Source organism: Tyto alba, unplaced genomic scaffold, assembly GCF_018691265.1.
Source record: "Tyto alba isolate M040663 unplaced genomic scaffold, T.alba_DEE_v4.0 Super-Scaffold_48, whole genome shotgun sequence".
In the NCBI taxonomy this organism is placed as follows: Eukaryota; Metazoa; Chordata; class Aves; order Strigiformes; family Tytonidae; genus Tyto; species Tyto alba.
The window spans coordinates 28,590,706-28,603,579 of record NW_024881324.1 but is presented as its reverse complement, the minus strand read 5'-3'; the positions used below and the strand labels follow the sequence as shown (position 1 = coordinate 28,603,579).

Below are 12,874 nucleotides of genomic sequence, written 5' to 3'. Positions count from 1 at the left end.
GATCAGACCTTGTGACTTTTTTTTTATTTTTTTTTTTTTCCCCCCAAACCACTGATCGGTACTTCTTTATTATGATCTTTAACTCAGCAGCTTGAATACGTGATCTTCACCTGTTTTGTGAAAAGTCAAAACACAGAACTAAAGATGTTGGGGTCTGGGTTCTACGGCCTCCTCAGCCTCAGTACTTCAAAGTGGATCTACAAAGAAACCATTCCAACCACCAGCATCTCACACCAGCTAGGCTTGTGGAAATACTGCCAATCCTCACCTCTTCTTGCTGAACCTAGGCCATCATAGAGGCAAGAATGCAAAGTATTCAGGGCTAAAAGAAGACAGAGACAGTATAATTCTGTGGTTTATTTCTTATGGCACTTATATAAAAAGAACAGGGTTGAAGGACCTGTTTATTTGTCTCCATCCAAGTTCAATTAAAAAAAAAAAACCCAAACTATCCAAAATCCACTGTGAAGATGAACTGTAAAATGAAGGACTGCTATAGGTAACTCAAGTGGTCGAAAACTGTGCTGAATATCTGTATACCTAGTTGACCACACAAGTTAGAAGGGTGCTTTGGTTTCATCAGATGGAAATGATGGTGAACGTGCTTTTATGTGAGAAAAGCTTTACGGCTGTTCCACGTGGTTTGGTTTTGGTTAGTTTCTTGTGTACTTTTACGTGTAGTTTGGCTGTTATTCCTGAAACCAGACCTGTTTCTTAACAAGAACAAATGAATGACTTTCGCTTTCTAAATTACTTCCAACAATAAACATGAGGCTGTCGCCCTCAAATCAGTTTCTCCTGCTCTGAAGCCTAAGGGTATGGTTAGAGAATACAGCTGCATCACATACAACTGTGCTCTGCTAACAAATGACAGTCCTCTCTCCACGCCCTCCTTAGTACCAGCTCTGATCACAAAGTAAGCTTATTCAAAATGAACGGCTGAAAACGATTACTTTTCTTCCTAGCATAGTCTTCTGCTGAATTAACAAGTTCAATTAGCTCAGTGATCAATATCGGGGCTCGTGCAAGGGAGCAGGAAAAGGGAGTAGCAGTATTATGGGGAGCGGGGCTTCCCCCTTTTCTCCTCCGTGGCACTACATTGTCAGATCACCCAAGATGTACGACACAGCTGCACTGGAGGGTGGTTGTAACTGGGATTTCCCTGGTAGCATGTGTCATTATCCATGTAGAAGCCCTCTCTGCTGTTCTGCAGTCGGGCGAGGGCTGTCTCCAACTGGCTGGTAATTCCTGGATCACTGGAGACTCCGTGGGTACCCCGGGGAGAGGACGCTTTATGTACAGGCGTGCTGAAGCTGCTCAAGGAAAAGGCCGAATCACTGGATTGATAAGGGAACAGTTACGAACATCGCTCTGGAAGGCTGGCTGTTAGAGCCTGCCTCTGACCCCGTGACTGCAGCCACACGCATTTCACCCGGTGATCGCTGCTCGTGAAACCCACCCACTCCAGAGACACCCCGGGAACAGGCACCCACCCCCTCAGATTCAAGCCTAATAAAAACGGAAGCCTCTCGTGGATACGCAGCACAGCAAGGTGCTTTTTTCTGGCTCTAGGAAAACGAGCAGTAAACGCCTGAGCACCCGCAGACTAGGGGGGGGGGGGGGGGGGGGGGGGCGGGCAGGGGGCGCTACTCCGCAAGCGCGGCGGACACCGAGGCTCCCCCCCCCGCCCGCTTCCCTCCCTCCAGCCGAGCCTTTCCGAACATTTCCGAGCTCTTCCGACGCGGGCCACCGCCCCCCCCCTCCCTCCCAGCCCCGGGTGCGCATGCGGACAAGGGCCGAGCGGGGGACGCCTTCCCAACGTCCTTTTCCCGCCCCCTCTCCACCGCCCGCTCCCCCCCACCCCCGGGCAGACCAGCGCGCATGTGCGGTTGCCGGGGCGGCCGTCTCCAGTGAAGGTTTAAAATCTGCGGGGCATGCGCAGTGCTGGTTCTGGCCCTGGCGAGGGGGACGCCACATTGGAACGGCGAGGGGAGTGCTCCGGGCAGCGCCGGGCCGGGTACAGTTTGCGCCGCCTCCGCTCCATCCCGAGCCGCGCTCGCCGCGCCGCGCCCGGCTCTGCCCCGCTGCCTCCGCCCGCCCGCCCTCCTCCCCCCGCGACACATGCCTCGGCTCCCGGCCCGTGCCTAGCGCCGCTGCCGGGCCCGGCGCGCCGAGGCGAGGGAGTGCGCGGCGGGCGGCGAGCCGGGGGCGACGGCGCGGCGCTCTGGCCGGGCCGTGAGGGGTCGGAGCCGGGCGGGCGTGGATGGATCCCCGCGTGGCCTGGATCCAGCCCGAGCAGAAAGGCCCCGCGAATGCTCTGTGGATGCAGATCTGGGAGACCTCGCAGGGCGTGGGGGGCCGGGGCGGCGCCAGCTTCCCGCACTATCTCTGCCTTAACTCCCCGGCGCTGGACTCCGCCGCCTCTCCGCCCCGTGGCCACGGCTGCGTGCGGCTCGGGGCGCCCGGCGGCGGCGCCTGCTGCTCCTCTTCCTCGCCGCCTTCGCCTTCGCCTTCCCCGCCGGCCCTGCTGACCGGACTGGTTCCCGCTGCCGCCGCCGCCGCCGGCCCCGCGGCGGTGAACGGTGGTGAGGGAGGGCGGCGGCTGCAGAAGTCGCCTTCTGTGTCCTCCTCGTCCTCCTGCTCGTCGGTGGAGTCCGGCACCGAGAGCCCCGGCTTTTCCTCCTCGGGATCGTGCAGCGGCGGCGGAGGCGGCGGCTCCTCCTCTTCCTCCTGCGGCCCCCGGGCGGCGGCGGTGGCTCCTCCCGGGCTGCTGGGCAGCGGGGCAGGACCCGGTGAGTTTTTTAACTTCCACGAGAACAAAGTGAACGGTGTGAACGGGCACCACCAGCCGCCGCACCTGGCGCGCAGCCCCCACCCGCCGCCGCCGGCGTCTCCCCAGCAGCACCAGTACCACCCGGGCCGTAGGAAACGAGAGAATAAAGCCAGCACCTATGGGATGAATTACCTGCTCTCCGGCAGCCGTGGCGTCGCCGTCAACAACTCCCCCCACCAGCAGCGGCAGCCACCTCAGCCAGCACTGCAGAGCCCCGGCACACCCTGGAAGACCAGGAAATACAGCCCGGGCGTGCAGGGGTGAGCAGCCAGGGCCCCTGGGGCTGCTGCAGCCCTAGAGGAAAGGGGGCACTTCGGCGGACTCTACTGTGGCCCCTCCGGGCACGTGGGCGGGTGGGTTGGGGTCACCCAAACTCCTCTGCAGCCGGCTGCGGCAGCGAGCTTCAGGAGAGGGGGGTGACCAGGCACCAAACCCTGTTCTTCTGAAAATCACCTTGGTCTGTTGTGCCAGTTGGGTGGCTCCAGGCCGAAGCAGAGATGCAGGCAGGGCCTGGGAGGCCATGGATACAGGGAGTTAGGCCTTGCTTTGTACTGGTGGGGGAGAGGTGAGGTTGTCAGGCCGCTATCAAATGGCACCTACAATAATTAAAGCAAAGATGGGTGGGGGATGCTTGTCAGAGCTTCTCTAGGGGTCAACTGAGATTGTATGGGGAAAGCGGAAGGCTTCAGCTCAGAGCAGCTCAAAGAAAACCCTTGCACTAATTTTTAAATGCCTCTGCTTAGGCCATAGCAGACTGGTTACTTTGGGGAGTGTTCAGAGCATCATTTGAAAAGGAAGTGCCCAAATCTGGCGGAAATAAGCATTAAACTCAGTGTGCCCTGAAAACATTTTGGAGGGAGATGCCCTAGTGCTAGAATAGACTGACTCAGCCAATATCTGAACTGAAATACTGGCTTTCTAAAGAGAATACATTTGCAAAGGTTTTCCTATTCTGTGGGCATAACTTTCTTATATAAATGGGTAGTTAGTAAGGCTGAGTGTTCAGTTTGGCCCGATTGGCACGTAGAAGGGACTAAAGTTGCCCAAAGCACCTCTGGGGTGAGATCTCTGTATTTCAGCTGTCAAATTTCGCTCGGTCAAGGGTAAATGTTGCTTTTGAATGTTAAAGGTATTTTATTAATGGAAAAAGGGCTAGCTGTATTGGTTGACTATAGCAGATTTCTGATGTAATTTCAAAAATAGTTTCTTGGAGCTCCTGAAATCCAAGACCCTTGGATGCCCATAGAGTAAAGGCACTGCATATTTGTAGAGGGAAATAGATAAAGATAACTGCGGACACTTTGAGAGCTGCAGAAATTTAAGTGAGAGATTTAACTTAAGGCCAGAGTCTTCATTTTCTCTTTTGGGTGGTACTGTCAGGTGTTGAGTACACTTAAGTTATCCAGAAGTATTAAAAGATGCTTTGAAAGTGTTTTTTTTTTTTTCTTTTTTTTTTGCAAACTGTAGCCTCTCAAGGGGGAGAACAAGACTTGATTACTGCTTTTTAATTCCAAACTGACATTGAAAATGAAAACTGCTTACAGGAAGCAAAGATGTGGATGTTTAAGAAGTGTTATATGCTAGGAGCTTTGGGTCCTGTACTAATAAAATGTATGTTTAAAATTCGAATAGTATCTTAAAAAAAGGCTGAATGTTATCTTTACGTAAAGATGAAATAGAAGACTGAGGTAACATTTTAATTTATCTGTGTGAGACAAGTCAGTGTCACTGAGGTAGATCTCCAGGCAGGCGGATGAGGGAGTTGGCAGAGGTCACCCAGCAGGTCTATTGCAAACCTGGGAATTGAATCCAGGTACTGCAGGTTCTGTCCTCTTGCCGTTAGGCAGCACCACTTATGCCAGTCACATATCCTTATCTTTCATCTCTGCCCTTTTGTCTTCTGTTGGCTTTACTTTAATAAAATTTATGCCACTTTCAAGTATAAGCTTATAGAGAATCCATACGCAGGAAAATTGTTAGCCAAACTTCAGTTGCGCTATTCAGCTCCATGAACAGGCTGTTCTTTTGCTGGTGTGTTAATGACAAGTTCTTGGCTAAATATCTTTCAAAGTGGAAGCTGTGTTTCCTGATCTTCTGTCAAGGAACTGTGTTACTACAGTGAGACCTGATGCTAGGAGTGGGACACCGGTAACTACAGCATGTGTGATCCCAGAGTTCTAGCTTTCCTTGGAGCAGCAGGGAACCAGTGCTGAAGGAGAGCGTAGCAGTTGAAACCATAGATTTACATATGAGAAGCAGTTTCTGCCTTAAAATTTGAGTATAAGTTAGGGTGAATCTTGGACAAATGTGTATTCCAAAACAATTTTCTGTTTGGTGTTGGGAATTTTTTAATGAAGTAGTTACATGGCTGAAATAACAGAATGTTGCCACTGATGGCTTTAGGTGTCTGTCTTCTGCAGTAATTCCTGCCTGACCGCTGGTGAATTTAACTTTCTTTTCCTGAAGCCAGGCTGGTGTATTATTTGGCTGTTCAAATACAAATGCACTGAAAAGACAAGGGTGGGAACAGATGTCTACAAAAGCTTCTCTTGGATCCTTTATGTTGCTGGTTTGTTCCCTTGGGTTACTTCAAATTGTCAGCCCAGTCCTGAAGCATCACTTCCGTAAATGTGATGATCTATTGACAGAGCATCTTCAGTGGTGTCAAATTGGTGTATGCAGCTGTCAAAGAATGTAAACCTTACTATCTTCAGTTGCAGTCTGGTTTGGACATAGATTGTAGGAAGAAGGACTTGATCGTAGATGTTCTTATGCAAATGTTTTTTTGCAACATGCTGAAGTTTCCAGGTGATATGCAGTAGCTCACAGTGTTACTGTTTTGATAACAGACTAAGAAGGATAATCTCTCTTTGCCCTCTTCCCAGCTGCAGTAGTACTTTTGCTGAAATGCCTGTGTGCTTTGAAATAGTACTGTGCTCTCTCCGCTTTCTCATTCAGATCTGGAGATGGTCTGTAGCAGTGCAAGGCATCACCATTTTTTTCAAATGGATCATATTTAGTGGCTTTGTGATAGTAGTTGTGGTGACGTTTAGGAATGCTTTGTTTTGTAAAGGCTATGTTTTGCTCTGTTTTATGTATAGCATTCCTTTTTTTTTTCCAGTGGACTTACTGTTTTTACAACCTTCTGACAGCAGCATGCCAATCTTTGGGTTATAAAGGAAATTCTTAATATCATAAACTACAGGTGTGAATAGCCATGCTCGTGTAGCTTTCATGTTAAAGCTATGCTTAGGATGCCCTATATTGACCTGTGTCATCTTTTTTCCAGACTTTTAGAAGATGAGCGAGGAGAATGAAGCCGTATTTATTCCAATGCTTTAAAGGAGTGAATAATAAAGCAACAATGTAAATTCTTAAATGCCTGGGTTTAGGTTAGGAGTGCAGATCACAAAATGGTTGGTTTCAGATGGGATGCAGATAAGTTTTCTTTAATATTATGAGATTAGCTCAAACTGTTGTGACTGTTTAGAACTACATGTGGTTTCTTGCTACTGTAAAGTATCCTCTCGAATGTTTTTAAACTACATCTAGCATCTTAGAGTCTGCTTTCTTTGTACATCAAACTAATACTTTCTGTTTCTGTGAAGCCAGTATTTTAAATGTATCTAATTTAAGCATCCAGAGAGTTTAAAACTGCTGGAATTTAATTGCAAACTATGGAATCAAGCTATTCTAAACTTTTTAGTAAGGACTCTACTGCTAGGTTTGCATTGCTTGGGTACACAGCTAATAGGGCACTTAAGGTATAGTTAATAGGTTATGAATAGTATAAAATCATGTCTAATGCAATTATTCTGCTCCTTAATATGAATTTAGCAAAGTAAAGAATAAGGTGTTTTTAACAATATGAGCCTGTTCTTAATTCTTTCAACTAGGCATTCAGATTAATTGTCGATGTTGAATGAGTGCTGAAATACCTGGCATATCTGCTTGGTACATTACAGTGCTGTGCAGAAACAATAGAATTGGCTTGTTGAGGATTAGTGTGGGTACCAGAAGTGTTATGATACATTGGAATGGTGCTCTGCCTGGACTAGCGTTGCATAGCGTCTGACAACTTAATGCATTCATTTTTCCACCTTCATACCTGTTGTCTCTAACCATCTCTTGACTATGACACAAGTTCTGTTGTGGAGCACAGACACTTCCACGGGAGGATTCACGTCAGCATTGTCTGGTGACCATGGCAGATACCTGGGGAGGGTTCTCATAAGCAAGGTATAAGCTTGTGATGATGCTTCTCCAGAAGACTTGCTTCAGTGTTCACGAGTTTGCAGCTGGAGGATACTGTGTACCAAAAGTGACGTCCAGAGATTCATTTCTGCAGCTACTCAGATGTGGTGGTGTTACAATATGCTGTCTATATTAGGTTTTGTTTCTTTCTTTACCTGTATGCCGAAGTGTTTCTAATACAAGTCTTACCGTTTTTTTTGCGTTTATGTTATATCGTCAAACTTTGGTGACCAAGATAAATTTAATTACTATGCACTATTGTGTTCAGGGCCTTCCGTAGCTCTAGTTGCATATTTTTTAACCCTTGCTTCTTACTATGCTGCTATCAGAGCTGGACAATGCAAATTAATGTGTAGGGATGGCACATTGTCAGGCCCTTTTACAAATTTTATTGTTTTCTACTTCAGTTGAGCTGAAAAAATACAGACTTTGGAAACTGTGAAGCCTTTACTGTCTGCACTAGGGTGTCCAGCACTTGTAAGGGCTTTAAGGGATTCCCGGGGGTGGGATTCTAACTCCTTCCTGTACTTAGCAGTGCTGCCTTGCTCTAATACCTTCTAATAAAGAATCAGCACAGTGGGCTATGCTTTATCCACACTACTGGTAAATCATTAGTGTCTGTTATCTGCAATGTTAGGTGGATACCTGTAGTGAAGGTCTTAATGTAAAAGGCAGGCAGTGCTAGCAAGGTACACTCGATTCTTGTTTCATTTGGCTTTAGGATCAGGGCAGATGGAGGCATTATATACTGTAGTATGCAAGGAGGAGGGTGGGAGTAGTTGCCTGTTAGTAAATTTCTGGAGAGAGACTTGAGAGCATTGGGAGGTGGTTGGATGGATTGTTTTCATGCCTGATATGTGGCAGAGTTCAAGGGTAGCTGCTGGATGAATTGTTGAAAGAACAAAACATCTCTTTTTTGTGGTTGACTAAGTTGACTGGACTTAGGTAAAGCTCAAATTTTCTTGCAAAGTGAATGCCTAGCGTAGAGCTAGAGACTGGTGCTTTTGGTAATGGAATGAAAGGAATATTTTGACAGCAGTAGATTTGAGAGAGATTTGAGCTACAGTAGTAAAGCATGAGAAGACTTTGCATGACAGGTGCTCACATCTGTGTGTAAGGGAGAATGGGACATGTTGGGAGCAGTTTAATCCTAGCATCAGCTTCATGATGCTGTTCACAGTTGTTAGGCTTTGGCAGTAGAGATAAGTGGCCCTAAGAACATATACAGCTCTACTGGGTGAGACCATTAGAGGCCAATGCCAAATATTGGGAGAAGACTAATATTGCGGTGATATTTCTTGAGATAATATCTCAGATTTAAATGATCGGTGATTCTCAGACTACCTGTGCTACAGACAGTGCATTGCTGAGCTTATTGTGGATTTTATGTATGAATTTGTCTCGTCTCATCTTGAGCTGGTATGAGCTTCTGGGATCAGCAGTGTCCCGTGGCAAGGTGTTCCTCAGTTAAGCTATGCATTATGTAAAGATCCATTTTTCTTTTCTGTCCTGAGGCTGTCACTAGGGTTGTAGTTGCTACCAGCCATAGGACTATGCATTAATGAGGTAGTCCATGAGTGCTCTGGAGCTGACTTGAAAGAGGGAAGGGAAAATTTGAATCACCTGACAGTTGTCTGTTTTCTAATCTATTTACTCATTCCTTCTGTTGAAGCTGTTACCTGCCTCTAGATGTTTATCACCTCTCTATGCTTTACAGCTTTGTTGTATCTTTGGGACTGGGATGAACCAGACTGGTGTGTGGTAGTGTCACAGTATTCCTATGTCTTGTTCTATCTTGTACTTTGTTTCCTGTTTACTAACAGGGGACCTGCCCGTTTTTTTTTGGCTACTGACTATTGAACAGACCTTGTAACAGAATTTTTATTTCAGGATCTTGATTCTCAGTATTTAGAGCCAGTGGAGAGCCCTTCTTTGCACCTTTGTAAAGATAGAATTTTCTCATATGCCTCTGTTGTGCTTATATTTATCCTATCACAAATTCTGCCTGCTACTTCATTGTACAGTCTGTATTTTAATGTCTGTCTGCAGTTCTTGAGCTGAGTTATTCTAGATAACTTTGCAGCCTCAGACTTTTCTGCTTTTCTATTTGTCCCCTTTCCAGACCACTTATGAGGATGTTGACTAGAATATAGGGCACTTAGGATCTTCACTAGTGACCTTCTTTTAATATGGAAACTCAGAGTTTCAGCTGCTTGTTTTCTGTTTAAAACAGTTCTTCCCTCTCATCCCACTTCAGCTTAGTTTCTTGGTAAGCCTTTTAAATTAAAAAAAAAGATTGCTGCTTAATATTCTTCTGATAAAAATGCAGTATCAGGTATGTGCTGCTTTTAGTGAATACCAAATTATCAGGAATAGATTTTGCTGTGAAGTATCTTCTACTAAAAAGTTGATTTGGGTCAAGTTCTCCCTGTATAGTTAGTGATCAGAAAAACATCTGAGAGGGGGGGAAGGAAAAAAAAAAAAAAAAGAAAAAAAGAAAAAAAAAAACCCCAAACCTAGCTTCTCTACTTGTCATGCATTGTGATTACTTAACTTTCTCTGTTCTGATGACTTAATTCACTTAACAGAAGGAGGTTCTTGGGCTCCCAAGCTGGTTTATCCTTTCTCAAGCATAGGTTTGCATCTTGTTAAATTGTTCCTCATAATCCTTTTTTACATCCTTAATCTTCCAATCCTCTTTTCCTGCTTCATACATGAATTCAGGGTTTCTGAAGACATCTTCTGATGAATCCTGTGACAAGATAGTTGAAGCTCTTTTTTTCCCCTCAAATCTGATTAGTGATGCATGCTTTTGCAAAACAACCAGTGTAGTATCTTTAATAGTCTCTGAACACCTCATTCTTTTGGTTGAGATTCTTAAATTGAGAAGCTTCCTCTTTCTTAAGATGAACTGCAGCAGTACTTAAATCCAGAAAAGGCTTTTCTAGCTTTTGTTGCTTTGCAGAGATGCTGACTTTGACTGTGCAGGGTTTGCTGCTAGTGGTGCTTCAATGGATGCATTTTGAATTAGACTCTGCCGCTTGAGATTGTCAAGACTGACTTTGGCTCTTAAATGTTTCAGTGGCTAACCTGGTGTAATGCAGACCTGATCTACATGGGTATAATTAGTCTCTAATCGCTAATGTGTTTCTGCTGTTGCAACCTTTTTGACTTGTCTGGGATGTTAATCGCTTGCTATCTTTGGGCATTTGGAAAAGAATAGTATTAAGACAGGAATTTCAGTGTTTAGCGGTTCTATTTATTGCCAATGTGAGCTTGCTGATTCAGTTCCAAGGTTTAACATACGGTATGCTCCTTCACTGATGCAACAAAATAATTATGTGATGTTTTCTTGGTGTTGTGGTGAAGTCCATCAGTCTTAGTTAGGAGTAATGTACAGCTCTTTAGAAGCATATGTAGCAGATATATTTTGCTGTGTATTAACTTGGAGATACACATCGTTTTATTTTCTGGATTTTTATAACGTAGCTTTTTCAAAGTACATCCAGCTATTAATAAGGTAGTTGTTTGAGTTCTATTGGACTGACATACTTTGCTAAACTAGTTTAGTGTTTGATTCTTTTTCTTCCAAAATGCAAACAAATTCTGTTACTTAAGTCTGGAAGTCTGCAGTGCAAATCAGTCCAGCAAGCTTAGTTTCTTGAGTGTGTGAACTGTCAAAGTGCTCTGAAGAGGTAAAATTGAATTGACAAGAAACTCAATCTAAAATTAGGACTGGCTCTGACTTGCAAGAGTATTGCAAAGAGAAAGCTTAGAGAGGAAATAACAACATGATCTCTTATGGAAAAGGTGCAATATATTTTATAAACTGCTCTTTGTTCTGTGGATAAGAAGAAAAGCACTCTTTCTCTTCCATTCTTAGTAGTTAACTTGCAAAGTAAGCTTGATTCTTATTTGAGTTTAGTATTTGGGGTACCTACCTGTAAAACATTTCGCAGCTCTGCTTTATAAATTGTATGTTGTTGAGATTTTTAATTCTGCCAGTCTTTGAGTTTGCTGCCTTCCATGCAATTACAGTGACAAAGATCATTGCTGTCTGAATTAGTAGTAATATGAGACTGATTTGGTGTGGCAGTACAGTCTGTGAATGTAGCACTATGTTTTCATAGTTTCTCTCATCTGTAAACCTAGAACACTGGGTAGGGCATAGAGTTATATTACCTGAGTGTTACTGTTACTGAGGAGGGAGGACTGGTATAAAAAAAGGCACCTGATGGATGCTGTGAGTGGGGTGGGAAGAGAAGAATTGTACGTCCATCTCCTTTTCTTGGTCATAGGTCTGTTTTTACTACTTTCACAGATGTCCTCATCTTAGGTCATACTGGAAGAAGTCTGTATCTTGGAATATACTATTGCTTTCATATATATATTCTCCTTTATTTCACTCAACTGTGTTCCCGAGATTTAGAATGTAACGCTGATTTCAACTATTGAATGCATTTGATCGTTGTAGTGTAAGATTTCGCTTGCATTTCCATCATAATGCAATTATGCTTTGCAGTAGTTGTAGGTGAAAGTATATAGTTCAACAGATTTCTGAAATACACAGTGGCTACTGGGCCTTTCACCATTTAATCCTGAGACAGTGAAGTCCTCAGGCATGTTTGGGAGTTCATGCTTCATTGAAAGAGTGTATCCTGTAATTTTTAACCTTTATTTCAACAGAGCTTCTGTTGAAATACTGCCTATTCCTCCCCATTTCTTACTTCCCTTTCCTACTCAATTCTAGTGCTACACCCACATGCTTTAACTGTGGCATCTATTATTTTCTTTTATAAGGATTCTTGGCTCATGTGTTAGACTTTTCAGTTAGAAAAGTATTCTTTACTTACTAGAATGACAGTGTTTTGAAAAAGAATCAGTTGTTCCACCTAAGAGATGCAGTCATGTTTCTGTCTGTTCCTTTAGAATAAATGTGCTTAGTAGTACAGACATGTTGAAAAGAAACAAGATGCTTATTTGAGGGAACAAAATCTCTGTAGCTTTTAATTCACCTTCCATTTTGTTGATGCTGTTTGAGAATTTCATTTCACTGCACTGAAGTTAGCCCTTGAAGTAACAAGTCAATGTTATATGTAATACTAGTTGTAGATACAGTAAATGATGAGTAAAGTAAATGATCTCCTTTTTACAAACCTGCCTTTAAGGGAAAACATTACAAAAGTCTGAGAATGTCTCCTAAGTATTATTTTCACTTGAAGACTAGAAATATGTCTGCCTTTCCTAAAACAGTAAAAAGGAAACCTTTTTGGTAAACAAAAGGTCTCAATTCTGTTGCATAGTTTGGTGTGTAAGCAGCAGATGTTTACTGTGCTTGGCAGTAACAGCATTAATGAATGGTAGGTTCCCTCAGGCTGTTAAAATGAGCAAGCTGAATAGTGTAGCAGGTAGAACTCACCTCTTGTGCATCACTGTGTTCTAATCTTTTCCACCTTGCATTAGAGTATAGTTATAGCTCACCAACAAGTTTCGTTCACAGTGTTTCTATAAATATAATGAAACCGCCTTGTGAAAAAGTAAATTAAAATGCCTTTCTTTGCGAGGAAAGTAGTATAGCAGGCATCTTAAAATGCGATAGAAGATAGCTAGATGCTGGGATGCTGTTGGAGTGCAAATTTTTTAAGAAGCCAGGAGACAGAAGATTGGCTTGTGCTATATGTTGAAGCAAGTTCTGTTTTTTTTTTAATAATTAAGACGTTACTTATATCTGCATGTACATCATGCGCTGCAAATTGAAATTCTGTTCCTAATAACTAAGATACCGTC

At 44.1% G+C, this 12,874-nt stretch overlaps 1 protein-coding gene across 4 annotated transcripts in view; it reads left to right on the top strand.

The window, feature by feature from the left end:
* Nucleotides 1-1,881: 1,881 nt before the first annotated feature.
* The window catches only part of TENT4A (terminal nucleotidyltransferase 4A), a 59,125-nt gene continuing 48,132 nt past the window's right edge, over nucleotides 1,882-12,874 (top strand). For all 4 annotated transcript variants that reach the window (XM_032981740.2, XM_032981739.2, XM_032981738.2 and 1 more), the window contains exon 1: nucleotides 1,882-3,093. In XM_032981740.2, coding sequence (XP_032837631.2) covers nucleotides 2,264-3,093 — 830 coding nt within the window. In that variant the 5' untranslated portion in view covers nucleotides 1,882-2,263. The remainder of the gene's footprint in view (nucleotides 3,094-12,874) is intronic.